The sequence below is a fragment of the Plectropomus leopardus genome, chromosome 20 (genome assembly GCF_008729295.1).
Source record: "Plectropomus leopardus isolate mb chromosome 20, YSFRI_Pleo_2.0, whole genome shotgun sequence".
Taxonomy (NCBI): domain Eukaryota; kingdom Metazoa; phylum Chordata; class Actinopteri; order Perciformes; family Serranidae; genus Plectropomus; species Plectropomus leopardus.
In genome coordinates this window covers 9,536,021-9,561,236 of record NC_056482.1, presented here as the reverse complement: position 1 = coordinate 9,561,236, position 25,216 = coordinate 9,536,021, and the positions used below count along the sequence as shown (strand labels likewise).

At 39.4% G+C, this 25,216-nt stretch overlaps 2 protein-coding genes across 4 annotated transcripts in view; both read left to right on the top strand.

Moving 5' to 3' along the window:
* The window catches only part of ptpn13 (protein tyrosine phosphatase non-receptor type 13), a 57,926-nt gene extending 41,985 nt beyond the window's left edge, over nt 1–15,941 (top strand). The window contains exons 20-49 of one of the 3 annotated variants that reach the window (XM_042508776.1): nt 215–268; nt 857–946; nt 1,102–1,209; nt 1,330–1,461; nt 2,908–3,392; nt 3,799–3,915; nt 5,596–5,689; nt 5,826–5,911; nt 6,008–6,176; nt 7,523–7,737; nt 7,855–7,953; nt 8,049–8,431; nt 8,524–8,683; nt 8,779–8,934; nt 9,588–9,759; nt 9,866–10,076; nt 10,227–10,312; nt 10,398–10,459; nt 10,741–10,896; nt 11,256–11,421; nt 11,574–11,663; nt 11,805–11,911; nt 12,000–12,055; nt 12,159–12,256; nt 12,555–12,703; nt 13,400–13,490; nt 13,617–13,954; nt 14,033–14,248; nt 14,356–14,418; nt 15,306–15,941. In XM_042508776.1, the coding sequence (XP_042364710.1) occupies nt 215–268; nt 857–946; nt 1,102–1,209; nt 1,330–1,461; nt 2,908–3,392; nt 3,799–3,915; nt 5,596–5,689; nt 5,826–5,911; nt 6,008–6,176; nt 7,523–7,737; nt 7,855–7,953; nt 8,049–8,431; nt 8,524–8,683; nt 8,779–8,934; nt 9,588–9,759; nt 9,866–10,076; nt 10,227–10,312; nt 10,398–10,459; nt 10,741–10,896; nt 11,256–11,421; nt 11,574–11,663; nt 11,805–11,911; nt 12,000–12,055; nt 12,159–12,256; nt 12,555–12,703; nt 13,400–13,490; nt 13,617–13,954; nt 14,033–14,248; nt 14,356–14,418; nt 15,306–15,383 (4,487 nt within the window). In that variant the 3' untranslated portion in view covers nt 15,384–15,941. Of the gene's footprint in view, nt 1–214; nt 269–856; nt 947–1,101; nt 1,210–1,329; nt 1,462–2,907; nt 3,393–3,798; nt 3,931–5,595; nt 5,690–5,825; nt 5,912–6,007; nt 6,177–7,522; nt 7,738–7,854; nt 7,954–8,048; nt 8,432–8,523; nt 8,684–8,778; nt 8,935–9,587; nt 9,760–9,865; nt 10,077–10,226; nt 10,313–10,397; nt 10,460–10,740; nt 10,897–11,255; nt 11,422–11,573; nt 11,664–11,804; nt 11,912–11,999; nt 12,056–12,158; nt 12,257–12,554; nt 12,704–13,399; nt 13,491–13,616; nt 13,955–14,032; nt 14,249–14,355; nt 14,419–15,305 lie in introns of all 3 variants that reach the window. The other 2 variants (XM_042508775.1, XM_042508777.1) reach the window with 2 other exon arrangements.
* Nucleotides 15,942–17,977: 2,036 nt separating this feature from the next.
* sdad1 (SDA1 domain containing 1) lies at nt 17,978–25,216 on the top strand. The gene is made up of 22 exons (XM_042509162.1): nt 17,978–18,181; nt 18,262–18,366; nt 19,019–19,117; nt 19,235–19,345; nt 19,985–20,056; nt 20,144–20,244; nt 20,329–20,386; nt 20,503–20,577; nt 20,803–20,904; nt 20,996–21,065; nt 21,164–21,267; nt 21,494–21,551; nt 21,845–21,903; nt 21,991–22,067; nt 22,239–22,336; nt 22,453–22,529; nt 22,841–22,970; nt 23,113–23,204; nt 23,857–24,047; nt 24,197–24,281; nt 24,712–24,873; nt 24,977–25,216. Exons 1-22 carry the CDS (start codon nt 18,092–18,094, stop codon nt 25,022–25,024), a joined length of 2,064 nt encoding a protein of 687 aa, XP_042365096.1. The 5' UTR covers nt 17,978–18,091; the 3' UTR covers nt 25,025–25,216.

Below are 25,216 nucleotides of genomic sequence, written 5' to 3'. Positions count from 1 at the left end.
TTTACAATTCTTTTATGTAGCTTGGGGCCAGACCAAGACGAGCTTGAAAAGTGATCAGTAAAATCTTAAAATCAATTCTAAAACCAACAGGGAGCCAATAGAGAGAAGCCAGGATTGGGGTGATGTGATGTTGTCTGTTAAAACCAATGAGAAGCCTAGTTGTCATTATTCTATGAAGACTGGTCTTGCTGATGTTTTCCGTTTCTGTTCCCAGGTGTCAGTATGCACAGTTCCTCAGGACCGCCTTCAACCCCAGCTTCTGTTAATGGTATGTATCAAAATTTCTGTCATTTTTTCCCCCCAAATCTATAGACTCTGGATTTTCATGCTTTGTATACAGGATAATGTCAAAGTGCAGGAAATATTCCACTTCTCTTCACCGTCAATCATTTTGTAAAAATCCCCTCCCTCTCCAATCTGTTGAACCATACACTGACCGTGGTTTAGCCAAGTAAGGATACACAACCCAAAAAAAGTCTGTGTGCTAAATCATAATTATATAATGCAGAACTGAACCTCTGTCCTCTCAGTGTTGCCTGCTTGTGGAACTGGCAGTGCTCCCACCATTTAATAGCTTCATGCTTGGCAGTGAACTCATGACCTTCCCTTTCATCCTAGCTTAACCCTTCTTTCAGGCCCATTAGCCAGCAGTGCTGAAGTAGGAGCCCTTCAGCAGCACTGTATGCCTGCCTGAGCTGATTAATAGTTGCAGTGTGGATATACTAATCCGCTCAGAGTGGCCTACTGTATATCCCCAGTGAAATTTATTGACCAAAATTATGATAATGTGCATCAATCAGAGCGAATGTATTTTCCTGTAAATATAACAAATGCCGTGTGTCCTTGTTCTGCACAGATTCACTCAAGAAAAAGCTCATTTCCTTACCGTCTCCAGAGAAGGAAATCACAACTGTACACCTGAAGAAAGATGTGAAATACGGCCTGGGTACGGGTGCATTTTTCTAAAATAATAACTCAATGTCAAACTGTTTGTGCTGCCACTTCTGTCAGATTTGACAAGTATCCCCAATATGTTTTGTGTTTGAATGAGTGTATGTATTTACGTGCTTACATCTGTTTGTGTTTGTGTGTGTTCTGCAGGGTTCCAAGTTGTTGGGGGGGAGAACTCTGGCCGTATGGATCTTGGCACCATCATTAGCTCCATCACTCCTGGGGGTCCTGCTGATGTCAACGGTTGCCTTAAACCTGGTAGGCCAGTGTTTTTTTCCTCTCTTCCTTTTTTTATGGGTATTTTATGGTTTTTGCTGTCTGCTGTGATAATAGTTAGCAGTGTTAGCATGAATGTAACAGCTGTAATTGTTGCTGCAGGTGACCGGCTGATCTCAGTGAATGATGTCAAGCTGGAGGGGCTCTCTCATGCTACCACAGTTGACATTCTCCAAAATGCTCCTGATGATGTCACGCTGGTGGTGTTACAGCCCAAAGAGAGGCTCTATAAAGGTAAGAGCAGGATGTGATATTTCAAAGTTATGTGTATAATGATCATGTTTTTGGTCATAGTTATTCTTTGTTGTTATGTAAGGACTTCATTACCAATGTTGTCTCTTACTTTTCAGCTTGTCGACTAAACTTCCAAGGTGCATTATGGACCCAAATATTCCATTGTTAATCTAAATAATAGCCCAATCAGAATAAAAATTCCTGCTGTAACCACCTCAGTTGGAAGAAATTGGCCCCGCAATTTTCAGTGGGTTGGGTTTGAAAGGGGTGGTGTAAACCTTTGATAATCCATTCAACAGAAATCATCAGCACCTAATAACCACGTAAACACATATTCCCATTGTTTCTTCCTGGTTGGAATAAATTGATTCTTTCTGGGGTAACATTGTGTGAAACAGTGCGCCACACACGACATGCTGCCGCATCTTTTTCTCCCTTCCTCCCTCTTTTGATTTTGACAGAGAATCCTTCAAAAAATCCCCAAAAATATTCAGCGCTCTGCTAGTGCTACATTCTGATGCGAGTGCTCTTTGATGACATCTCTTTGAGTTGCTGGATAAAACAACCATCTTTTGTTATTGTTGGCAGTAGCCTGCATCTGGGACATCTGTTATATTTCTGACAAATTAGACACCTCACAGTGGGCAAAACCACTCTGCACAGGTCAAAAATGTTATATATAGAATAAATCCTCTGGGGCTTATAAACCTACATCTTATTGTATCACTTAATTCACAGCGTTCCCACAGGTCATGAAATTCCTGGAATAGTATAGTAATAGAATGAAACTGGAAAAAACTGTTTTCCAGGCCAGGAAAAGGTTTGGAATTAAGAGAATGTTTTGGAAAAATGTTGATTATACATTATTTTGGCTATTGTTTACATGGTCATGAACATCCAAAAACATGTCTAATTCGTCTCCTGTGTAACTAATTTAAAAAATGTAGCAAGGCCAGAAAGTATTACTGCTTTACCAGCTCAGCAAGCATTTATTTAGCTGCGACGACTTAAACCATTTCTCAGTCAATCTATTGCCGCATCCAATGATATGCTTACCAGTTTTAAACTACTTAAATAAAGTCAAGTAATATTCATAATTCTAATAATTATAGCTTTATTTATATAACACCTTTAATAAAAAAAATGTACAAAGTGCTTTGACAAACAAGGCAAAGCAGAAGCGAGGGGAGTTTCTTGCAGAAATAACATGACAAATAGAGCCAAACAGTAATACTGAACTAAGGCTAGACAAAAGAGAGTAACAATCACAAAAACAAAAATAACAACAGCAACCCATCCCAATATGAATAAATGATGTTTGTTGCAGTAAACACAGAAATAATATTACTAATAATAGAATTAGACATGGCCGGGGCAGAATAAAAAAATCAATAAATTAAACGTCCATGTAATCGCAGCTACAGCTGTTCTTCTTTGTTTTGACAGACTCTTCCTCAGGCTATTTTCCCTACCAAGCCAAGTCTGCTTTGAAGGCGCTTAACTCTAGCCAGAGACGAGAACAGGACGTCGATACCTCATCAGAGGAGCAGGTGGGAACAGGAAGTCCCAGTCCCACTCTCCACAGCGCTGCCACACCGTCATCCACCTCCTCCCCAGTCCACCGGCCCACCAGCCCCAGTTCTCAGGACTTCAGGAAAAGCAATGTTCCTAAAATCAGCCCACTCCCTGCTAATGGAGTTCAGCAGGCCCTGGAAAGAGCTACAGCTGCCGCCAAAGCTGCCACCCATGCCCAACATCATAGACCAGAACCTAACGTGGGCTTGGATCCTACGCCACCGGCTCTGCCACCCAAAACTAGAAAAGCTAAAGTGTCAGAAGCTCCCAAAGTTTCCGAGCATTCTGACTGGGGGGATTCAGACATGGATGAGGAGACATATTCCAGTAGTCAAGAGAAACTCAAAGTCAAAAAGGTGCGGCCTTTGTGTTCATGATGTCATTGTTGTAAAAGGATTGTTTGCTTTTAAACGTCATCCTACAGAGAAGTCATTTACTCAGGAGATCTGTGAATCGAAACTCACATGTTTTTCTTCATGGTTTTTGTTAATGGAACAGGATAAGAGTCGTTCCTCTTCTACAAACAAGCATCACACATTACCTCTCAGATGCTTGGCACAACTAACTGCCTGCCATAACCTTTGCCTGTCATTGCATTTCCTATTTAAATGCATGGCAGTTTGTTACGTTTACACTGCATGTTATGACACTTTCCTCTCAGTGTTATCCTGTTCAGCTTCCTCACTCTCCCTCGATCCCGTTTTCTCTCTGCATGTTTCAGCTTGTGATAATTCACCTTAATGCCCTGTTCTCTGTTTGCAGGAATACATCATGGAAAGTTTAAATGGTAATGCCCCAGGGGTCAATAGTCTCCGTCCAGGAGATCTATTTGACGTTGAGCTGTCTAAAAAAGACAGCAGCCTGGGCATAAGTGTCACGGTACTGTTCGGCAAGGTTTTCACCCTCTCTTTGTTTTGACCCTTTCCCCCTCATCTTGTCACTGTTTGTGTTTAAATGTTGCTTGGTTTGGTTTGCTTTCCTAACACTGGATGCTGTCAGTCCTGGGAGCTTTTGTGGCAGTATTGTCCTCCTAATCCTTTTAGCATGCTATCTTTTTTTGTTTGTTTTAATCAATAAGGTTTTTTTTTCACAATAACATCACACAGTATATTTAGTACCTGCACTGTAAGGACCAAAAGCAATTTAAACAGGACTTGTTAAAGGAATACTTCGACCACAAAATGATCATTTGTATATCAATTACTCACCCCATGTAACGGTGAATTTGTGAAGAAAACCTTGTTTTTCTCACATGCTTCTGCAGTGAACAAAGAATCCAAAGATGAGTGAATAAATTAGAGTAAAATTGGGGCACATTTAATAAAAGCAAAACTATATTAAAACATCCTTTTACAAACTTTTACATGACTTGTGCAATATAAGCAGTCTTATTTATCCAGTCGTATGCTCAGTGCTTCCCAAGTACATGCATTTCAGCAAAATCTGAGCTATTTAAAACACTTTTTATGCACACGTTGTGTGAGAGTTTGTAAACAGATGTTTTGATACAGTTTTGTTGTTAAATGCACACCCTGTGACTCTAATTCATCAATTATTTTCAAAATGTTCGAATTCTTTATTCTCTGTGGAGGCAAAATATAGTTTTCTTCACAAATTTAACACATTCCTTTAATGAGCTTTCTTATGGTTTCCTACATGTTTGCTGAAGACTTACTGGAGTACCACCAATACAAATTTCTATAAAACAATTTGAGCACCTTATTGATTGACAATAACACTCAATAACAAATCACTTGACTGTGTGTCATCAGACCAGGTCTCTGTCAAATATTTGTGTTTTAGAACAATAACTGGTTGAGTAAGTGTATTGAAACTACCATGAAATTCATCATCATAACAATAAACCCATCATCAAGACTGTCATAACCAAATGGACACTGAGCAGAAAAACTCACTGTCTCTGATTATTAGAATTTAGCCTCACAGTAATTTTGTCAATAACAACACAGTGGAGGATTTTTTTTTTTCATTTGCAAATAATTCATTATTGTGATGTGAAAAAAGCTTTGTCTAGCTTGTGACGCAGATGGGACAGTTGGAGTAGGTGAAAGACGAGAAAGAAACGTAACTGCTGAAAACAAAAATGCAATTTATTTCTCTCTGGTGAAATAAGTTCCACCAGGCACGAAGCAGCTAATGGCGTTTTTAAAAAAAATGGCAACATCTGCAAAACCCAAATCTGAGCCAGTTATTGTGTGCGTTCGCATGGGCATCAACAAATTCCTGATCTATGGTTAGATCCACAAAACATGCATGTTAACAAACTACAGTATAGATTTTAGGGAAACTTTGGTCTTCAATGTTTTCGCCAGATGGTTTTTCAATACTTCTTTTGTGAAGTAAATGATATTTTCTTGTAGTAATAGTCTTTATAATGAACCAAAATTATATTTCTGAACCCACAGCAAAGACAAAGCATTTACCCTTTAGCAGTTACACTTTAAATGAAAAAAAAAACTCCACCCCAGCCATCAACCCCCATAGGAAATTCCATTTTTCCTTTGGTTTATTAGACTAAGAGGTGTGTTTATTTCTTAGGGAGGAGTCAACACGACTGTTAAACATGGAGGCATCTACGTCAAAGCCATCATACCAAAAGGAGCTGCTGAGCTCGATGGAAGGATCCATAAAGGTGACAGCCTAAATGAAGATTTTGCAAATATTGACATGAAACAGACTTGATTCTAATCTAAATTAGAAATATTGGAACAACCAAGAGTGATCATGTGCTTTTATTTAGACTCTTTTTGCGTTTGTTCTCTGTTCAGGTGACCGTGTGGTGGCAGTTAATGGAAAAAGTCTGGAGGGAGCGACTCATCAGCAAGCAGTAGAAGCACTCAGAGACACGGGCCAGGTGAGGGCTGACATTTACCACAAGCGCCCTGCTGCCAAACTGTTTAGGCTGTGCCCAGCTGCCCAACTAACACTCAGCAAATCATTTTTCCCTCAGACTGTTCATTTGTTGCTGGAGAAGGGTCATCTGCCTGCAGACAGCGTCCATGCTCCCCTCACGCCTCAATGCACGCCACGAACTGCTGGCAGCGACCAAGACCAGAGCAAGAACAAAGAGCAGCCACTTGAGGTCAAAGAAAAAACAGAGTACAGCTTTGTAACACCAGGTGAGGTGACAACAAGGCACATGATTAATTATTCTGAAGCAGCGTCATTATAAATGCTTGGGTCAGTAGGCTGTGCAACTGTTTTTTTTCTCTAAGAAAATCCAGTCCAGTAAAAATGTTAGTTAGTTAGTAATGAAAACAAACACAAAAACACTGTGATTATTAGCGCATAAATTCTTTAACAGTACTACACGAAATCACTTTGGTCTTTCTAAACAAAGTAAGCTGCTGTAATCTCATTTGAAAGAAAATGAGCAAGTGTGTACAACCCATTAGCTGCACACCGCTGTCTATTAGAGCTCAGTAACTCGTTTGGATGTGGGACACCGTTATACTGCTTTCCTGGAATTGGCTGTTTTTAATTTGTGCATGCTGTAGATGTGGTATGTTATCAATCTGTTCCTGAACTTGTATTTTGCTGTAAGCCACAGACCAGGTTTTCTTGCTGAATAGTAACTCAAAGCGGGAATTAGGTTAAAAGTAGACTGCAATTTTGGAAAATACCAACTTGATTTGATTAACTCAGACTGCTAAAGTTCCATATTAGCTTCAGGTGAACTACATAATGCATCATAGCTCAGAGTAAAGACTACAGATTTAAGGCTCCTCACTTAATTTGGAATATTTTCAAGAGGGTTTCTCTCACAGGAAGAACAATTACAGCCCACAAAGCTGCTTTCACTGTTGATATGAGCATGTGAGTAATTTATTAAAAATTAACACAATTAAATAAACACGTTTCCTCTTACCTGTAGTGCTGTTTATTAGTTGTAGAGATGTCTGTCTTCTCTCTAATATAATGGAACTAGATGGCATTCAGCTTGTGGTGCTCAAAGGGCCATAATTTTTGTCACTGTCTCTTGACAGAAATCAGCCATAGACCTTATTTAGAGCAGTTTTAGGAACTAATTACTTTCTATCGAACTATACCCGCCGACTATATCACTGTTCTGAATGCATGTCTTTGGCTCTTGGAGCACTGCAAGCCGAGTGCTATCTAGTTCCATTATATTCAAGACAAAGCAGACATCTCTTCAACTGATATCTCCAACACTCTGCAATTCACACCAAAACAATCTAGACTGATAAACAGGTCTGCAGGTGAGAGTTAAAATGTATTTTGTTTTTGGGGTGAACAGGCCTTTAAAATTGAAAAATAGATGGTTGATCATCTTGTGCAGAGTCACGGGGACCATGTTGGCCAAATGAGAGGATACGCACTGGACACACCACACTGCCAGTTTATCACAGGACAAACTCATCCAGACAGTTCACATTCACAGATCACACACTGGCAAATAAAATAGTATCCAGTTCACTGTAGATGCATGTCTTTGTCCTCACAGATAACGTGTTTGAGGTGTGTCTGCTGAAAAACACATCAGGACTGGGCTTCAGTTTCAGCCGAGAGGAGAACATCCCTGAAGAACCCCCCGGCTCCAGCATGGTGCGGGTTAAAAAGCTGTTTCCTGGCCAACCTGCTGCAGAGAGTGGTCGCATCAATGTGGGCGACGTCATCATGCGGGTCAATCAGACCCCCCTCAAAGGCCTCTCACAACATGTAAGTAGGATGTCTCTCCTCCTGTGGTCACACATTATTTGTTATCTAATTAGACTGTTTTTTGAGACTATATTTTATTTGTAATTTTGTGTCTGTATGTCTGATTCCTTCACATAGGAGGTGATATCAGCCTTGAGAGGAACAGGACAGGAGGTGACTTTGCTCCTCTGTAGACCTGAATATGGAGTTCTCCCTGAAATGGACACCTCAGCTTTGGTGAGTCACTAAACTTTGGTCATTTTTGTCCAGAACTACTGCATTTCAAGTACCAGAAATAGCTGGAAACATTCTTCTAACTTATGTCTTCCCAGACGCCCATGCCATCACCCCGAAAGGAGCCGGTGACCCAGGCAGAGTCCAGCCTTAGCTTCGGCAGGGGGACCTCTCCTCCGGCTACACAGCGTCAGAAGAGTCAATGCTCTGTGGAGGACGCCCTGGAGAGGCTGCTGCTCAAAACCCCCGGCCGACACAACAGCTACAGCGACAGCACTGATGGGGATGAGGAGGTGGAGGAAGCCTTCAGCCCGAGCCCTGCGGAGCAAAGCAGGCAAGCCTGGGAGCGAAGTGTCTACCACACGCCCAGCACCAACATGGGACTGGGACGCTATGACAGCACCGGTCAGCTGGACGACACCATCACCTCAGCCTTCTACTCCCCAAACCTGTCGATGACGAGATCAGACCTCAGCAAGAGGTGCCCGATTGGTTTTAAAATATCACATTATCTGCCTTAATGATATTCTCTGGTAGGTCATGTCATTTTTGTCTATGTGCTTGTTTGGGCAGGAGTCCTTCATCCCCTGTGACAGCTGATCTGGAGTCATCCCACTTGCGTATGATGTCGTCCCCCACTGCCCCAAGCCCTGACCCTCTACCCCCTCCTCTGCCTCTGCCCTTAAACCTCACCGTGTCCGGCAATGGACAGGACATGGAGGACTTTGTTCCGGTAAGGACTTAGGAAGAAAAAATGTGCATCTAAACTTCAAAAATGCATTCATACCAAGAAACATTTCTGTAATTGAGATTTATTTCTGTTGTCAGGAAGTAGAGCTAAAGGTCTCCTTGGTGAAGTCAGAAAAAGGCAGCCTGGGCTTCACCCTCACCAAAGGTAACGATCATGGGTGCTACATCCATGATATCGTCCAAGATCCAGCCAGAGGAGATGGCAGGCTCAGGCCCGGTGACCGAATGATTATGGTACGAATTCATCCCTGATCATTTACTCTGGTCACAGCCTACAGTGTGTTTCAGCCTGTGTTGTAGTTACATTAATGAAATCCAAAGACAGATTGTCTTAAACTTCAACATTTTGGGAAATAACACTTATTCACTTTCTTGGCAAGACTCAACTCTCTCATGTCTGTACAAGCTGTCAATTTTAGCCATCAGTCCTGTGAAAGTTTAGGAGGGGCGGGACAACTACCACAAAAACCGACTGTCACATCTTACAAGTGCTAAACAGCAACAATGGAGAAAAAATATGTTAAATATGTTATTATTTCTTCTCATGAACCCAAAACATCAGCAGGTCTGTCCTCTCTCCCTACATGCTTCAGGTTTTCTCTCATCCAGAGCCAGTACTCTACACTGTGCTGACATTTGTACTTCTGCAGATATTGCATATAGTAATCAGGCACAATCAAGGGTCTCTGCTGAGGAAAACGCAGCACCTCCAAAGTGCTCACAGCTGGGCTTTTCCTAAGGAGGGCATGGCGTTTTCAGCTGCGACAAACGTTCTAGTAAACATGGGGCCTTACTCAGTGAAAGAAAAGAAATAAGCATGTTTACCACATTTGTGAACTATACCTTTAAATCCATAATGGTTTGAATCATTTATTTTCTATCTCCAGGTGAACAACACAGATGTGAGCAATATGGGCCACACCGAGGTGGTCAATCTTGTGCGCGCGGCCCCCCGTGTGGTTGACCTCGTGGTAGGGAGGGTCCTTGAGGCTCCAAAGCCCCCCATAGAAGCCCACCTGTTGCCTGACATTTGCTTTAAGGGCAGCCAAAAGCCACTGGGTAAACAAAAAAAAGTCCGGCACATCTGACATTCAGACACTGTATGCTCATATGTCTTGCATCAAAACTCATTACTTAACCGTTTTGCTCCCTGTACTATCTCCAGGTTTGGTGCTGGATGGAGGCAGTGACAGCGTATTCGACGTCTTGTTTGTGAAAGACATCCTGCCCGGTTCAATGGCCTTTGAGGAGGGCAGCCTGAGACCACTCGATCTAATCCACTACATCAACGGTGCCCCAACGCAGGAGCTGACTCTCAGTGAGAGCACCAGACTGTTGGAGCTGTCCCTCGATGACCTCACTCTCAAGGCCACAAGGTAGTCCTAAAGACTGACATTTGATGCCTGTGTGGGATCTTTAAGTCAGTGTTAGTGTTTGATCTGGATGTCATTACAAAGTTTTTAACTAAATATACTGTAGGTGGCATGATTTCAGTGACTTCTGTTTCTTCTTGTGTTTTCTCAAAGGGATGGAAAGCCTGTTTCTTCGGGCCAAAAAAGTGTCTCTTTTCTAAACAACAATGTTAGCCCCAAAGTTTCCTCCAGCTTGAATGGTATGTGTCAGATCTTAAAGGTTTGAAAGTGATGATTGTGTCTATTATTTTACATATATTGCAACTTTTTTTAAATCTTTCTAAGGGTTTCTCAAAGGAGAAGATCCAAGAGATACAGAGTGTCTTGCAGCACTTTGTCCTTTAGAGGTGAGTAAAGAATATAGTTTTATTTTCTGCTCTATACTCCGTTGATGTTCTTGAAACAAAATGTGCTCTATTGTTGCATTAATTATATTGTTTTTGTTTTTGGTTACATGTGCAGATATTCTCGTCAAAATAATATAGTTATCGCTGAAAGCTCAAGTTTTGCCATCTTATGTCTCATAGCATTCATTACTTCATTGGCTTCTTCGTTAATAAACGCTTATCCACCAAAGTTGTGTATCATGGATTGAAGGTGATTACAGGTTTATTTGTTGAATATGCAGGAGGAGATCATAACGCTGGATCTGGAGAAGCTGCAGTCAGGAGGCCTGGGTTTCTCCGTCATCGGAGGGGAAAGGGGGATCTTTGTCAAGTCCATCACACCGGGAGGAATAGCAGAGTCCTCGGGCCAACTGCAAGTGGGAGACCGTCTGCTAAAAGTGAGTGATGTTTGACATTTGTTGCTCTGAATTAAAGGTGTGTGGCAGTGTAATTTTCTCCAGCGACTCTACCCTGTGTGCTCTGAACGTTTAAAGGTGTGTACCCCCACAGTGCTCAGGTAAGGTTGGGGCTTACTACAAAGCGCCAAAGCTTTTTTTTTTTTTGTGATGTTGCGTGCACATGTATTTAATACTGTGAACTTATTTGGGGGTGGATTACATATGTGTTAAATCTTCAGTGGTTGTACTGAGATTTTGTCTGTTTTGTGTGCATGTGTGTGTCTTTATTTATTGTTGCTAAATCAATAAAGATATTGTCTGTGGAAAAAAGTACTGTGAATTTTGTCTGTCTTATGCAGGTGAATGATGAACTAATGACAGGTGTGTCCCACACCAAAGCTGTCACAACCATCCGTAAAGCTAAAGGCCTGGTGAATCTAATAGTGTCCAGGCCACCAGACCAGAACCCGAACACATACCTGGCCTATCTGCCCATCAACTCTGACAAGTGCAATGGAAACACAGGTACAAGCACAGACACAACACATGGGAGTTCCCATTTAGATTGTTTTGGGGATTTCATTTGACTCTATTGAAAATAAAATTGTGCTTGTATTTGTATTTGTAAAAATCTTACCTCTCCTCTCTGCAAACAACCCTTCTGTCCTTCATGTCAGATCTGAGCGAAGACAGCGGAGCAAAGACTAAGCTGTTTCCTCTCCATGATAAGCTGAAATCTGGCAGCGTCCCTCCCATACCACCAATAGGTAATTACATACAGGCTAGAAAATGTACTGAAAATCTTGGGCAATGTTGAATGTTGACTAGTTTTTTTTAACAAAGTGAATGCAAATCAAATAATACATTTGCAAACTTGACAAACTTGACTACATTCACATGTTTCACAGACTATGCAGATGATCTGCCAGAACAGAGAAGAGAGACGGAGCACAGCGCAGAGCTCTCAGAGGACACAGACTGCGACGGCTCGTCTTTACCTGAAGACTCCCCCGAGGTACAAATCAAATCCATCACACTCACTGAAACATAGAAACTATATGCAGCTTTATCTGATTTTTTTTTCATTAATTTTTTCATAATAGAGTTCCCGAAAAGTGGAATGGCAAGAGGAGAATGTTGATGATCCAAGAAATGAAAAGTAAGATCTTCCTTTTTGGAAGTACACCTGTCATAATTAGAACTGCTAATATATTCACATCTCTCTTCTTAACATCACACTGTTTGTGTTTTGGGATCAACAGCTATCTGCAAATGAGTGCCGGACAGCCAGAGGAAGATGAAATCACTTGGGGAAGTGATGAACTGCCTATTGAAAACATGAACTCCAAAGCAAGAGATGGTAAGAGCGACTTTTCTTTGGATTTTAAATTTGACTAAAAACTGGGGCCATTAGATCTAGATTTTAACATTAAATTGGTTGGTGAGAGCTGTGAGCATTGGAGTCTAAAGAAAGAGGAGGTCAAAGGTCACTGAAATGTAATATCATACATGCCAGTCCATCTTTTCGTAGTGTTCATGTTGACAGAATTGGTTTTGGTAAACATGTGTGCTATGTGTTAAATTTCAGATTTCTCTTAACTGACTAATTTTGAGTTATGTTTGTAATTCAGCTTTAACTGTATCGTTCCTTCATTCAGATGGGCCGATCATCACAGAGGATGAGCTGACCTCTCTGCCCCTCGTCAAAGTGGTCCCCGACGGCCAGTACACGGGACCAAAGCTCAACACTGTGGTCCGCATGATGAGGGGGCTCCTGGAGCAGAAAGTCCCGCTGCAGGAGTTTGAAGTAAGAGCGTGTTTTCACTAAGAATGGACTGCAGCTGGTGGTGGCAGCATGCCACCAACTGCTATCTGATCTGACCTCTGATCTCTCAAGGCCCGATTCACAGAAGATGTTGTGCTGATATATTACTTTTATGGCCGTTTTTTTTGCATCTGATTGCAGCTATCCACATGGCAAAGTCTAAATTTTGCCTTTGAGCCAAGAGCACAGCAGGCAGAACAACGGCACAGAAAAAAATAAAAGTCCTGACTAATGAGGTTCAGAGGCATTCCTCAAAACTTGGAACTGGAAAATCTGGGTGTTACACTCCAAATAAATGCACTTTAATTGACACCAACTCTCTAAAAACACTACTAATTTTGCTGTTAGTGTGTGCGGCTGTTAGAGTTGATCTTTGTGAATTGGACTTTTTTTTTCAATGAGGCTCATTTGCATAGAAAGGGGCCAATTTTTGCCAATTGTTTCCATATGACCTCATTTAAATTTTATCAAATAAGCACAGCTGAGATTATGTGCTTGGCAGCGCAGTCAGGGGTGCACTTCACCCTTTGTGGGTGTTCAGAGAATTACACCGTTCTTTTTATCTTGTTTGTGCAAGTAAAGCAGCAGCAAAAGCCAAGCAATCCTTTGGGAAATTCGGCTATGAATCATTTCATTTGATTGATGTAATTTTTTCTTATCTGTTTTCCTTCCTGGCAGAATCTTCAGAATCTGCAGCCACTGGACGACTGTTTGATAGGTCAGACGAAGGAGAACAAGAAGAAGAATCGCTACAAGAATATTGTTCCCTGTAAGAGAAGTCACTATGTGTTATTTGCACAGTGTATTATAGAGGAAAACTTGAAGGTTTTCAATAAAGCTGGAAAGTTAAAATGTTTGAAATGTGATTTTTTTTTTATGTATGCGTCTCTTCCAGTTGATACAACTCGGGTTATGCTGGGCAGCGATGGCGGCTACATCAATGCCAACTTCATCAAGATGCCAGTGAAGGATGAGAGCTACATGTACATTGCATGTCAGGGTCCCTTACCCACCACCCTGGGTGACTTTTGGCAGATGGTCTGGGAGCAGAAGTCAAACGTTATCGCCATGATGACCCAGGAAGTGGAGGCAGGGAAAGTGAAGTGTCAGCGGTACTGGCCCGACACGCCGCGCACAGCAGAGATGGTGGACGACAGGTTGCAGATCATGCTTATCAAAGACCAATATCTTGACAATTTTGTCATCCGGCTCATTGAGGTCAAAAATGTCCAGGTCAGTTTAATAAGAACAGTTTTAAACGTTTACGCTCTGTTAACAGACACATTAACTGAAGAGTTTTTCCGTCCTCAGACCAATGAAACACAGCTTGTTACTCATCTGAACTACACGGGATGGCCGGACCACGGGACGCCCTCGCAGCCCGAGCAGCTGCTCACGTTTATTTCCTACATGAGGCACGTTCACCGGTCAGGGCCCATAATCACACACTGCAGCGCGGGCATCGGTCGATCAGGAACCCTCATCTGTATCGACGTGGTTCTGGGTCTCATCAGTAAAGATGCTGATGTAAGCGGACGATCTTTCTCTTCTCTGTATTTGTTTATAAAGAAGCTTCTTGTCTTGTTTTGTATTTATTCAGCGTGATCTCAGTCTAATTACCATTTTTTTTGCAGTTTGATATTTCAGATGTGGTGCGGAACATGAGACTTCAGAGACAGGGAATGATCCAGACGGAGGTGAGTTTTTAATCTTTGATTTTAGAATCAAGTCACTTAACTCCTAACCAAGGTGATGATGGTTAACTCAAACTAAAAACTAAAAGTAGGTGTGGAAATGAATTTTAGTTAACGGAAATAAAAATGAAAAATCAGTTTTAGAAAAACAATATAACTACTAAAGAAAAACAATTTGCTACATTGAAAAATTATCATAATGTAGATTCAATAATGAGGAAGAGGAAGACCAGTTGCATTTGGTTTTTTTTATTATTCATATATTACATGTTTGTGGACTGATATCCAAGGTCAGCCGTGTCTACTCAGCATTTGTTTTGAATTTACACCATTAAACTTTATGTCAAATGTTTCAGATGAGAACCGTCCCAAGATAATAAACACAATTATTCTATTACGTAAATTATTTATATTTAAAGCACCATCAAGAACAAATCTGATTCTAAGTTTACTGAAAAATCCAGTGCAAAGTCTTTCTTTTTCTTTAAAAAAAAACCATTTTCATCATATCATTTCATGTATCTTACTTGTTAAAGATAATATTTGTTTACAACACTTTTTTAATGACATATTTCATGAGTGGGTGTGTCACTCAGTGATACATTGGAATAATAAACAGTAGATAGTCCAACATCATTGAAAAATATCTTCTATCCCATTTTATGTTTGAAATTCTACCTGCTGTATTCCATAGAGATAAATAAATAAAAATTGCAAATACAGTACAGTGCCTTATGTAAATACACACTTAACTTAACTGATATTTTGGAGATTAAAAACAAAAGCTAGTGATAAGTACAACACTGCGGTTACTCTACTCATTACTGTTTTGTTTTAACACCTTTTTGGTTCATGTTTTTTTTAAACATTTCCCCCTTTTTTATTTACAGGACCAGTATATTTTCTGCTATCAAGTGATCCTCTATGTCCTCAGATGCCTTCAAGCAGAAGAAAACATCTCAGGATAATAGAAAAACCACATGCTGCCATCATGTAGAGGCTGAGTGACTGTTACACAAGAGCAAAATAATAATGGAGGAGAGTCGACACAGGCAGAAATTGCCAAATTACACTACATGTTTTTAAAATGCCTTAAAATATTCAGTTCCTCGAGAGTAAATCCTTCAAAGAAGTCTATATTTTTACGTTTGCTTTTTGAGTTTTCTCTCTCTCTCTCTCTCTTTGGCTGCTACTCCTCTTCAATGCATTCATGAGAACTGCTGATTGTATTTCTTATCATCACCTACAAGAGAACACTAGTGTTTATTGTTTTTTTTTTTTCCCAGATTCTTGGATATTCTAAAATAATTATGAAAGTGATCAAGGACTTCATATTTTATGTGGAACAAAATTGTACTTGTGTATTTTGAATCCTATTTTGATGCTGGAACATACCTTGACAGAATACTATGTCAGTATTTGCTTTGTAAATCTATTATACAGTAATTGCTCACTGCCTGAGGTAAATGATGAAATTAAAAGTGTACATATTCATGTCCTGAAAATTAAACTGGATACATTTTAAATGGTGTATAGAGGAACATTTTTTCTTCTTCTTCTTTGTTTTTAATAAGAAGTAAATATGTCCTTGTCTTTTGTAGTATTGGTGCATATAGCATTTAGAATACTTTTGAAAACAACTTGTGTTGTTGTGTGAACATATTAATTTGGCGTGACTATGGCACACAGAGAGGTTTAAGAATGCACTAAGAGAGAATTAAAACCAAAATGTCAGTAGGCTAATATCCTGAAAAAATGTCATTCCTGTGAATAAACATTCTTGATATATGCAACAAAATTTCCTACTTGGAAAAACTCCAATTTCAGATATCTACAATCCAATTATTGCCAGTCATAAATTTTCAGATATCCAAAACCCCATACCTTACCAGAAAAAGACTCTGGTAGAAGTTAAAGTCACCTATTAGAATTTTAAAGTGTTTGATATTTACTGTACTTAATAAATGAATAAACGTAACTCTATAATATTAATGTTTTTAAGTACTGAAAGTAAAAGTGTAACTAAATGCTGGTAATAAAAACGTAAGCAGTCAGAATTTTGAGAATTGGAAAATGTGTTTCTTTGTAACATGAACATCACCTTAAAAATGGAGGATAAAAACGAGGTGTTTTTCACAACTTAAAGGATTTAAAGAACATTTTTTTTGTCAGACTGTCCCCTCTATTCCATCCCTTATTTGTATTAAGTAACTAAGATACTCGAGGAAATGTATTGGAATGAAAGTATACTTTTTATTTAGAAAATGTAGTGGAGTAAAAGTGAAAGTTGACAGATATATAAAAACTCGAGTAAATTATAATTACTCCCAAAAATACTATTGTATTGTAATGCAGTATTGTTACTTCATTACATTTCATCATTGATCCTCATTATGTTTATCAACAGGTATCCACAACACATTTGTGGATATAAACAATTACATTATTTCTAGTCATAAAGGTGATTGGAGATATCTGAAATTGCATTTTTGTTATTCATAATGCCAATTGTGGATGTCCTAAATGACATTTTACGAGTGAAAATGTGTTATAGAAATTCAAAAATGACGTTATTAATATCTACTATATATATATATATATATATATATATATATAGATAGATAGATAGATAGATAGATAGATAGATAGATAGATAGATAGATAGATATAGATATATAGATATATATATATATATATATATATATATATAGATATATAAAACTGAAAGCCCAAAAAAACAAACAAACAAACAAAAAAAACCTGGATGGCCTCATTGCAACGTGACGTCTTTTTTCCAAGGAAGAATGCCTATATGGATATTTGAACATTTTCGTTTTGAGCAGAAATAATTGAATGACAGATATATGTAACATATATGCAGTCTAGCACTAAAATAATAAAACTGCCTTTTTGGCAGTAAGTGGGCGGACCAGCGCCGTTGTATCCCTGAATATGATTGGTTCTTTTCAAAATAAGAGATTTATTCTAGTTTGCAGCTCTGGTTTTACTTCCCTTCTACACTTGAGAATGAACCAAAACTAATAATTTATGCAAATATTACAGCTTTTTTATATAACTAATTAGTTAAACCTGTGTGTACTTTTTTATTTTCTTTAATTCTTGTCTGTTGGGTTTGTACTTAAGTATACTTGTCTCAGTATATTAATTTGTTTTTTTTTTTTTGTACTGATAACTGACTATAATGCTTTCAAAACGAAAAACTTTTTAAAATAATAAAAATGATAATAATAATAATAACAATAATAATAATAATAATAATAATAATAATAATAATAATAATAATAATAATAATAATAATAATAATAGCCCAATAAAAATAACTGTTTATTAGACTAGTGCTAACCTGCTAATCGCGTCACCTCGCGAGCGCTTCATCCAACTTAACGTGCACCAGGAAGGCAAGTATAAACGTGGAAGTATACAAAACGTCAGACAAGTGTGACATAAAGAAATTTAAATCATTTTTAGGCTCAAAAACTACAGCTAAAAAAAAAAAATGCAGTAAGAGCGGAAGTAGACTACGACATGACCGGACGTGACGTTTCAACTCCCCCATACAAGTTATGGCAGCTTACACATTTGCCACGCTTGTCTTGTAAACGTTGCCGTTTTTCATACTTTTTTCTCAACTTACTAGCAAAAATAATCTTGAACCATGTCCGGTCGACAAAGCAACAAACTGCCGAACAATCTGCCACAACTGCAGAATCTTATTAAACGAGATCCACAGTCCTACGTGGAGGAGGTAAGTGTTAGCCAAGAATGCTAAAGTTGCTAGCTGTGTCAGTATACTGAAGTAAAGAACAAATGCTGGTTTGTGCACAGTTTCTGCAGCAGTATCGACACTACCAGTCCAATGTACAGATTTTCAAACTGCAGCCTGACAAACCGAACAAGGAGCTGGCGGATCTGGTCATGTTTCTCGCTCAGGTACAGTAACTACTGTGTGTGTTTAGCTTGTTTTCATTAGAGAGTCTCATCTGCATTGATGGTTGAGTATTTCAGACTTGCAGTTAAGTTTAAGTACAAATAACACAATGCAAAAATACTACACTACAAATAAAAGTCCTGCATTCAAATTCTTACCCAAGTTATTATCAGTAAAATGTTAAAGCATCTGCATGTGTTCCTCAATACACGTAAAAGTACTCATCATGTAGTAAAATGTTTCCTGGCTGTTTTACTTTGTATTTGATGTGGGGTTTATTTTTAGATTAATATTACAAAGCATTTTCTAGCTGATCCAAGAGGGTTTTTAAAGAGTTTTGCGTAAGAAGTGGGAGCATTTTCTTAAAACATGAGGAAAAACTTAGAGAATCGTGGTTTCTGCTGGACAGGCGGGTTATGATAAAACTGTAATACAAAAAGTAATTAAAGTTGTCAAATAATAGTGGCGTTAATGGCACAATATTTACCTCTGAGATGGAGCGGAGTATAAGTATAAAGTTAGGCTAAAGTATCTCAAATTTGTCCTCAAGTGTAGTACTTGAGTAAATGTACTTAGTTACATTCCAGCACTGCTGATTAGTAATATGTAGTACCTTCTACTTTTTGTGTAGTTGAAGTTCTTGTTGTCTTTCAGGTTGGTCACTGCTACCTGCAGCACCTTTCCACCTTTCCACAAGAGCTGTCTGAGTTGTTGATGAGTCACCACGTGATGCTTGAGCCAGACCTCAGAATGGTGAGACTGTCTTTTTTAAGTAATTGCTCTTATTTGCGACACAAGTTTATTGACATTGATGCAAATCACTCGTCTCTCAACATTGACACGTTTTTGTGGGATTCCTGTTTTTGTCAGACTTTCTGCAAAGCGCTGATTCTTCTGAGAAATAAAGATCTGATCGACCCCACCGGCCTCCTGGAGCTCTTCTTTGAGCTGCTGCGATGTCACGACAAACTTCTCAGAAAGGTCAGAGCACAGCAAAGCCTCCCGAATATCAACAGCAGTAAAATCCCTAAGGGCTGGTTAAAAGTTGCCTGATATCAGACAGAATTGTCCACTTATTATTCATGGCACCTGTTGTCACATCCTATGTTTGTAAATGTATCATCAGACTTGTGTTTTTCAGTTATCAGTAAGTTGTATCCTTTGAATTTATATTTATGTAACCAGTCATTTATCATTATTATTTTCTACGTCTTGACTTTTTTATATATTGCTTTAGTATTGCAATGTTATGTAATTTCTTAAAATGCAATAAAAAAAGTATAATTTTCTCTTGCTTTGTCCCAAACAACATCGAGCATTTGTTATTAATTTATAAATGTATATATTATGTGTTTTATTACAACCATAAGTAGTTTCAAATGTAAGATAATAGGAACCTCTTGGTAGTAGGTGGGTTTAGAGGGTCAATTTTCGCAATTTATCTGTTAAAATCTTACTGAACTTCGCTCGTAGGCAGACCTTATAGTGTTGAGTCTATAACTCTGACAAATGCTTCTCTATTATTGTTTGTGTTTCACAGTCATATGCTTAATTGCTGATAAGCTCTTTTATTGTTTCCCTCTTCACCTGTCAGGAGTAAACATTTGCTTCTCTCCACAGACTCTGTACACACACATTGTAGCAGATATCAAAAACATCAACGCCAAGCATAAAAACAACAAGGTCAACACGGTAAGTACCCATACTCACGTGTCATATCCCGTTTGTGTGTAATATTGCGTGAAATAGTCACCACTCACTGTGTAACGTGTGTTTCAGATGTTACAGAACTTCATGTACACCATGCTGAGAGACAGCAATCCCATAGCGGCCAAGATCTCTTTAGACGTCATGGTGGAGCTTTACAAGAGGAACATATGGTAGGTTTGATTTATATGCTGGACTTACTTCACAAGAAATTCTCATTATTTTTCATTGCTGTTATCTAATTGACTTTGTCGCAGGAATGATGCCAAAACAGTTAATGTTATTACAACAGCGTGTTTCTCCAAGGTGACAAAGGTATGTTAAAAGCAATATTTTGCTTATTATATTGCATGCTGTATGTGGCGACACGGCACGTCTTCACCTGCCTTTTTTTTTTTACATGTAAATCTACCTGCTCTCTTCCTGTTTAGATCCTTGTTGCTGGTCTTAAATTCTTTTTGGGCAAAGATGAGGATGAGAAAAATGAGAGTGATTCAGACTCAGAGGCGAGTACCAATCGAGATATATACCTACCTTACTTACCTTGTACTCACCCCTGTACTGCTGCAACACTTGAATTTCCCCTCTGGGGATCAGTAAAGGAGTATCTTATTTTATCTTATCTTATATAAAGTAATTAGAGAAAGTATGCTTCTCTCAGTGTAGAAGGGAGTGAATTTTTTTCTTGTTTTATTTGTAAGATATACAAATATCTTTTTTTTTTTTTTCAGGCAGAGGGACCAACAGCCCGAGACCTGAGGGTGAGATACTCTACTGGCAAGAAAACCTCCAAAAACAAGAAGAAGCTGGAAAAAGCGATGAAAGTCCTCAAGGTACAACTGTTTACAACTACTCAGGCACGACTCATTTTGTCACGTTTGTGCTCAAACGCATTGAGTTCATTTTTCTTAACTCTTTGGACAGAAACACAAGAAAAAGGGTAAAGCAGAAGTGTTCAACTTCTCTGCTATTCACCTTATCCATGATCCTCAAGGTAAGCTCACCTGTCTTATCCACATTAACGACTCAAATTCATTCAATTTTACCACAAAAGTAAAGTCACAGTAAAGTCAAGCATCTCTTTTTATGAAGATTTCTCAGAGAAACTCTTAAAGCAGTTGGAAGACTCTAAAGAGCGCTTCGAGGTGAAGATCATGATGATGGATCTTATATCCAGACTGGTTGGAATCCACGAGGTAAGTGACGTGACCGCCATCGGTTGTAGATCGGTGGTAGATGACTTAGAAGTGCCTTCATGAATATTTACAGCATGCACATCTATAATGTGCAGGATAAACTTTGCCAGCGTGTTTCAAGGGTAGCACTTGTCAGTGGCGTCAGCTCTGACTGTTCCTTATGGGCACTGCGCCTTTCACTTTGCATCGATTTGAATGTGATATTTTATACTCTGTTCTTTTGCAGCTTTTCCTCTTCAACTTTTACCCCTTCGTCCAGAGGTTTCTACAGCCCCATCAAAGAGGTAAAATATCTCACAGTTAAAGGTCTAGTGTGTAGGATTTAGAGGCATCGGGTCCTCTTCTGCCATGGCGGAGTCCGTCATGTTCTGCTTCAGTTGCCCAGAATGGACAAATCAGACACTGGCTATACATCGGGCCATTTGCATTTTTGTGTCGTCCAATGTAGTTCTTCCACACAGGCACACAGGAGACTTTTTCCAGCTCTGCAACATCACTGCTAGATGGACCTTTTAACTAAATGAAGTAGTCTGATCTCTGCTGACGAGACGTTTTAAACAAACTGTTGTCTTTCTAGAGGTGACAAAGATTCTCCTGTGTGCTGCCCAGGCTGCTCATCAACTCGTCCCACCAGAGGTACATTTAGATTTCCACATTTATTCTGTCAGTAAACGTGTGGCTATGTAACACATTAACATTTTTCGCACATTCCCACTCTTGCAGATCATTGAACCTGTAATTATGACCATCGCTAACAACTTTGTCACAGACAGAAACTCAGGGGAAGTCATGACTGTGGGGTAAGATGCAGCTTTGTCTAAGTTCTGGTTTCAATCATTTAAAGTTTGTATGTATTTAAAATGAGACGGAAAAATGTTTAAGCCAAAGATGCAAATCCATACAGTTATTTTGTAGCTACCATGTAATACTTTACTCCGTCCTAATACATTTTACTCCGTTTTGTACTCCAGTATCAATGCCATAAAGGAAGTGGCAGCCCGCTGTCCACTCGCCATTAATGAAGACTTGCTGCAGGATCTGGCCCAGTACAAGACCCACAAAGACAAGAGTGAGTGACTTCTTTTTCATGTTAGCTGTCACAACTCTGAGTGCACAAATTAAAGGAGGTGTGCATGTATGTTCCCTCACAAAAAACAATGTGTTTTTGTCTGTATTTGTTCACAGATGTGATGATGTCTGCCAGAGGACTGATCCAGCTGTTCAGGAGTCTCGATCCTCAGATGCTGCACAAGAAGTACAGGGTGAGACAACTGTGAATCAAACTGAAAACAACACATTTTACTTAACATTAAGTGACAGTGAGTATAGTTTATATTGTACTCTATGAGGAAAAATAATATATTATATATTGTATATGATGTGCCACAATTAAAAAGCACGAGTACCTCAGTGTGCTGTTCGTACATGGTCCTGAGTGGCTGAGTTAGTCACAGAAGCACAAATGCACTGAGGAGAGTAGCAGCAATAGATCCAGAAATATAAGCCTGACAAAGCACTACATAAATTCGTGTTCAGATGTAAGAAATTAAGAAATTTGCCACTTGCTATCAAGGGGAGACCCACAGAGGCGTCAACAGAGGCCAAGATCAAAGACTACGGAGAGCTGGAGGCTAAAGATTATATCCCTGGAGCTGAAGTCCTGGAGGTGGATGAGGAGAACAAAGAGGGAGAGGAGGATGGAGGTGAGCAGCTGTTGTGTTATTGAATCTGTAGGATTTGATTACAGTGGCTTAGCTGAGCTGTAAAACAAAATCCAGTGTCATACCTGTGTCCTTGTGAACGTGTATATAGACGATAATTGCACTTATTTATTGTTTTGTACAGATGGTTGGGAGAGCGCCAGTATTAGTGATGATGATGAAGATGGGGAGTGGGTGGACGTTCACCACTCGTCTGATGAAGACACGACAGAAGTGGTGAGTACAATCACTGCGTGCGCTAAAATGCTGACAGTTAAAGCATTTTAGTGCAATTAAACAGTAACTTTGTCTTATTTAGAAAATTATCACTGTATTTCGACAGTAGTACATGAGAGAGATGAAGAAAAATGTGAAGAAAAATCATGTTCCTGTCCCCCCTTAAGTGCTCCTTATGGCATTTGCCAGAATCCACAGTGGATGAATGAGAACAACCAATCAGAGCAGAAGAGTCTCTAACGCAGCTGTCAATCACGTCAGTCACGGCTCGTGAGCTGCGGTCAAACTGTCAAACTTAGCTGCGCTGATCAAATATGGATCAAGATTTTGTAACTGCATTGCCTATTTCTTGACTCACATGTTTTCAGAGAGATATTTAAGTGTCCGGTTTAGCTGTGAATTGAGAAAGTTTGTTACCCGGTTGCATGTTGAAAACAGTCGAGCAAAATCCAAGCAAAAGTTCTGATTTTACAGCTAAACAGTGATTCTTTCAAATGCCATTAGGAGCACTACGATGAGGAGGAACACGATTTTTTTCCAAAGATCATCTGTCTCATATACTACTGTGTTGATATAGTGACAGTTTCAGCAAATGTGACAAAAATTTGTACAGTATCTTTGCTTTAACAAAACAGTCGTGTGTTTGTGTAAGGCGGAGAAGCTTCAAAATATGCCACCCGAGGAAAGAAAAGCCAAAGCAGCTGCGATCAGCGGCAGCAGGCTCCTCACTCAAGATGACTTCAAGAAGATCCGTCTGGCTCAGCTGGCCAAGGAGGTGAACGCTGCACCAGGCAAGGGCCAGAAGAGGACAAATGTGGACCTGGACGATGAGGACGACAGCAGGTTGGAAAGCTGTTTGAACATGGAGCTTAAAGCATTTCATCACTTAAAAGGAGGAAGTTTGTTTTCAGAATATTTTTTTTTTGATTGTTTCTTTTGATAAAGATAGACAATGAGGTTACCGCCTGTTTTTTTTTTCCTAAATCTTTCAGAGGGGAGCTGCTGACCTTGAGGAATATTGAGAAACTGCATAAAAAACCAAAAGCAGACAAGGAAACGCGCCTCGCAACGGCAATGGTACAAGCTTACGCTAACTGTCGGCTGCTTTGAACTTCACTTACGTGTCCGTTGAAATTGTGGTTGTTTAACAAGTCTACAGTACTGTTGAGTGTTCAGTCATTCATGGACAGCTTGCATGCTGTGACAGCACGCATTAACGTGCCGGGCTGCAAGGAACCATTATTTCCATTATCTATTAGCCCGCTGATTATTTTCTTGTTCAATCGTTTGGTCCATAAAATGTCAAGAACTGTTAAGAAAAAAAAAGTTAAATTTTACTATCACTGAAGACGACAAATCCAGCAAATATTCACATTTTAGAGCTGAAACCAAATAATTTCTTCGCATTTTTTGAATATTAAAACATCTCTTTAAAAATAGTTTTCTGTTAACCAATTCATTAATCCACTGAAACCTTCAGCTCTAATGATGCATTTTGATTTTCCAGGCGGGACGCACCGACCGGAAGGAGTTTGTCAGGAAGCGGACCAAGCTCAACCCAAACGCCAGCACCAGCAACAAGGAGAAGAGGAGGACGAAGAACTTCATGATGATGAGACACAGTCAGAACGTCAGAACCAAAGGCAAACGCTCCTTCAGAGAGAAACAGGTGAGTCACGTGTCGGATATAGCTGCTGTATTTGAGTGTGGATGCATTTTTATTGAATATAAAGTTGCGTTTCTACTGAAAATATTTTGATTCTCTTCTCCAGATTGCTCTAAGGGATGCACTTCTGAAAAGGAAGAAGCACTACAAATAGTGCACAGAGACATAATGTTATATTTGCCTTACGGTGGTCATCCAATGGCCATCACAACCAGTGTCTGATAATATTGTACATCCTTCAAGTAGCCTAGAAAACCCGGTCAGTTAATTAATGTATTATTTCCAGAGGATGAACTGCACAGTTTTTCACTGATCTTAAATAAACAATCTTTGTTGTGTAAAGGTT